Genomic DNA, 3528 nt, shown 5'->3' on the forward strand with positions numbered 1-3528 from the left:
GACTCACTTCCTCACCTCCTCTAGGTCTTTGCTTCCTCTGGCTGTGAGGTTTTCCCTTGCCCTTCCCCAGCTCCTGACCTCCCTTCCCTGCTCACTGTCTCCCTTGTCACAGCATCGCTCCCCCAGGGCAAGGGCTTTTATATTTAGTTACTACTATAGCTCTAGCGCCTAGTGTAGGGCTTGGCATGTGGTTCCTGCTCAATAAACATTTGTTGACTGAATAAGTAGCTGCTCCTGGGAATCTGAAAGACCCTCAGCTGTAGAGGAAGCACAGTGCTGTCTCTGTCAGTCGGGCCTGGATGAGAATCCCTGCTCTCTCAATCACCTGGAAGAGGCTGTTGGCCCTTTTGAGCCTCAGTTTTCTCATCTGGTAAGTGGGTTAACAAGCACTAACTTCAGAGGGCTTCTGGGAGCATTGAGGGAGCTCATTTTCTAAACTGCTTACCCTAGTGTCAGCCACATGAGAGGCACTTGGGTTATTGGCAGAGATTAAGAGCGCAGGCTCAAGAGTTGAACTGCTCGGGTTTAAACTGGCTCTGCCACTCGCTTGCTGTGTGACCCTGGATAAGTGACTACCTCTTTGAGCCGCAGTTTCAGTCTCTGTCAAATAGTGTCACCGTGATGAATGATGATACTATCTCATGGTGGGCTGTGAGGAATAAACTAATCCATGTAAACCGCTTAAAGCAGCCTCTGGCATGTAGTAAAAACTCCTTAAACGGTAGCTGTGCTATTATTATTTTTGTTGTTGTTATTGCTAGAGCTCATGAGCACCGCCTCTGGAGACCAACTAGCTGGGGCTCGAATTCTAGACCTGCTGCTCAAGAGCCATCCTGCTGTGCAGAGCTTCCCTCCCTTCCCTGTGCCCCAGTTTTCTTTGTAAAATGGGGGTAATAGCCAAGCCTAGATTATTGGGCTATGGGAAGATTAAATGAAATGATGCCCATGAGGCCCCGAGTGTGGTGCCATGGTGAATTCACACTAGCAGCTGTGATGGCTGCTATTATGACTCAGTGATGATGATCTCCATGCCCACTGGTCCCCGTCCACCTCCCTCCTGGGGCCTCACCGTGAGAATCATGGACCGGCGGTGGCAGAGCACTGCGCCCACACCAAAGCTGGCCACCACGAAGAAGGAGAAGCCACAGAAGATGGCGATCCAGGCGCCAGCTGGGGCCTCACCGTGAGAATCATGGACCGGCGGTGGCAGAGCACTGCGCCCACACCAAAGCTAGCCACCACGAAGAAGGAGAAGCCACAGAAGATGGCGATCCAGGCACCAGTGAAGACATCATCTTTGCCTGAGACACCCATCAGTGGGTACACACGGTACTGGTCGGCTGTCACCCATACCGTCTCAGCAAACAGGGCCAGTCCTGACAGCTAGACAGTGAAGCTGGTTAGGAAGATTTGCTCAGGGCCAACAGCCCCAGCTCCATGAGTCTCCATGAGTAAGTTCCTTCCCCGTTCTGAGCCTCCACTGTTCTCTTGGTAAAGTGGGCATGTAGTAAGAGTGGCAGAGACCTTGCCCTCCCTGAGCAGGGATGAGGCTGGGCAAAGTCTGGGAAGGAAGGGAGGGCCCAGCCAGATCCCCGACCCCTATATCCCAGCTGCCAGTTCCTTCAAGGATAAAATCTGGAGCACATGACTGGCACAGAAGAGATGCTCAGTCAAACTGCCCTCCGTTAATAGCATTGTTATTCCCTGAGGAGAGGAATTTATGGCCATGGCCAGAAAAATTACAAATCCATCAACCCTTTGGTCCAGTAATTTAACTTTCAGAAATCAGTCCTACAGATACACCCGCCCATGCAGGAGAATCACACACCCACAAAGTTATGCCCTGCAGCACCCTGGTTAATGGGACCAAAATGCCACACAATGGAGAACTGTGCAGTTTTTAAAAGAGGCAGGGAGGCTCTCTGAGGATTCATGTGAGCCTACAGACTATGTGAGCAGGAGAAAATGGGAGGCACACAGCAGGATGTGGAAAGAGCTACATTTGCGGAAAGAAATGGGACAAAAATGGGCATTTAAGTTCCTATTTGCTTATGTTTGCCTAAAGAAATATTGGAGAAACTGAAAATCTGGTTACCTATAGGGGTGGGGCATGGGGAACAAGGAGGGAGGAAGACTTCTCAGTGGACACCGTTGACAACAACAAAAGCTGACACTTACAGAGAACTTACTGTGTGCCAGGTAGTGGTCGGGTAACTGCTTTATGTGTGACAGTCGTTATCGTTATCAGCTGTAGTGTACTATGGTTCCGGCCAATACAAATAGTAACAAATGGTACAAATAGTAATGTGTACCAAACTCTTTTCTAAGCACAGTAATCCAAGAACTCATTTTATCCTCACAGCATTCCTATTTCACCGTCCTCTTACAGATGAGAAACCTGAGGTCCACAGAGGTTATATCACTGGCCCCAGGTCCCACAACTAGAAAGTGTTGGAGCTGGTATTTGAACCCAAGCTGTCTGGTTCCAGAGTCGTGTGCAGCCATTACATATTTTTTAAAAAATATTAATTAAAAAACATTGTTTTTATGGGCCTCCTGTGGGCCAAGCAGTTGCGTTGTGTCCATAATGATGTTGATGGTGATAGCTAGCATTTGTTGGGCACTTTTTCTGAGCTGAGGGCCACACATGGACTAATCCACACAACGACAATCTACACGATGAGGAAACAATCTAGAGATGAGGAAAAGGAGGCACAGAGAAGTAAAGTTGCTTGCTTAGGATGACATTGCTGGGGAGAGGTGGAGCTGGGATTTGAACCCAGGTTGCTCTGACCTAAGAGTCTGCAGTACTGGCCTACTAGGGAGTCCTGGACCCTCAGTCCCCACCCCCAAACTCAGGACTACCCCCTCCCCACCATACACACACTCAGCTCCCCAGCACTGGGGTATCTCACCAGAATAATGATGTTGCCCAGGACCAGCAGCCCCACCACAACCGGAGACCCCTTCTCCGCCTCTGCTGCTGCAGAAGCCATAGTCCTGCCTGAGACACCTGAGCAGGGATGAGGCCAGACAGAGGTCAGGAGGGGAGGGAGGCCCCAGCTGGACCCCCCATCTCCACTCCACACCCCAGCTGCCAGGCGCTGCGCCCCGTTCTCTGCTGGGCCCAGACCGGTACCAATGTGTCCAGCCACCCACAATGCTAGTGGTGAGGAAAACCAGGCTCGCTGAGCCTCAGACCTTCCCAGCTCCCAGAGCCCCCTCCTCACCTTCTCTGCCCGAAGCCTCTCTGGCCAGCACCTTCCACAGTGGCTCTCTATATATATGTCCAGGCACTTCCTTGGGCCAGACTACTAGGAAGGGGGGAGGGCAACTGGAGGAGGAGACAAGAGGTCAAGCAGGCAGACCAGGATAGGAGAACAGCTTTCATGAGTTCCCTGCCACCCAAGTGACTTATAGACCTGAAATTCCAGATTGTGCTAATGTCTGGCCACATGGGCAGGGTGATGTGCCCAATGCCTCTGGTTCCCAGGCTGTGGTGGTGGTGGAGGGGGGTGAGGGCACCAC

At 51.4% G+C, this 3528-nt stretch overlaps 1 protein-coding gene across 1 annotated transcript in view; it reads right to left on the reverse strand.

Moving 5' to 3' along the window:
• The window catches only part of UPK1A (uroplakin 1A), a 7827-nt gene extending 4827 nt beyond the window's left edge, over nucleotides 1-3000 (reverse strand). The window contains exons 1-2 of the mRNA XM_008575692.1: nucleotides 2916-3000; nucleotides 1183-1383 (exon numbers count right to left, since the gene is read on the reverse strand). Of these exons, the coding sequence (XP_008573914.1) occupies nucleotides 1183-1383; nucleotides 2916-2996 (282 nt within the window). The 5' untranslated portion in view covers nucleotides 2997-3000. The remainder of the gene's footprint in view (nucleotides 1-1182; nucleotides 1384-2915) is intronic.
• Nucleotides 3001-3528: the final 528 nt, after the last annotated feature.

This window comes from Galeopterus variegatus, unplaced genomic scaffold (assembly GCF_000696425.1).
Source record: "Galeopterus variegatus unplaced genomic scaffold, G_variegatus-3.0.2 Scaffold1222, whole genome shotgun sequence".
NCBI classification, from domain to species: domain Eukaryota; kingdom Metazoa; phylum Chordata; class Mammalia; order Dermoptera; family Cynocephalidae; genus Galeopterus; species Galeopterus variegatus.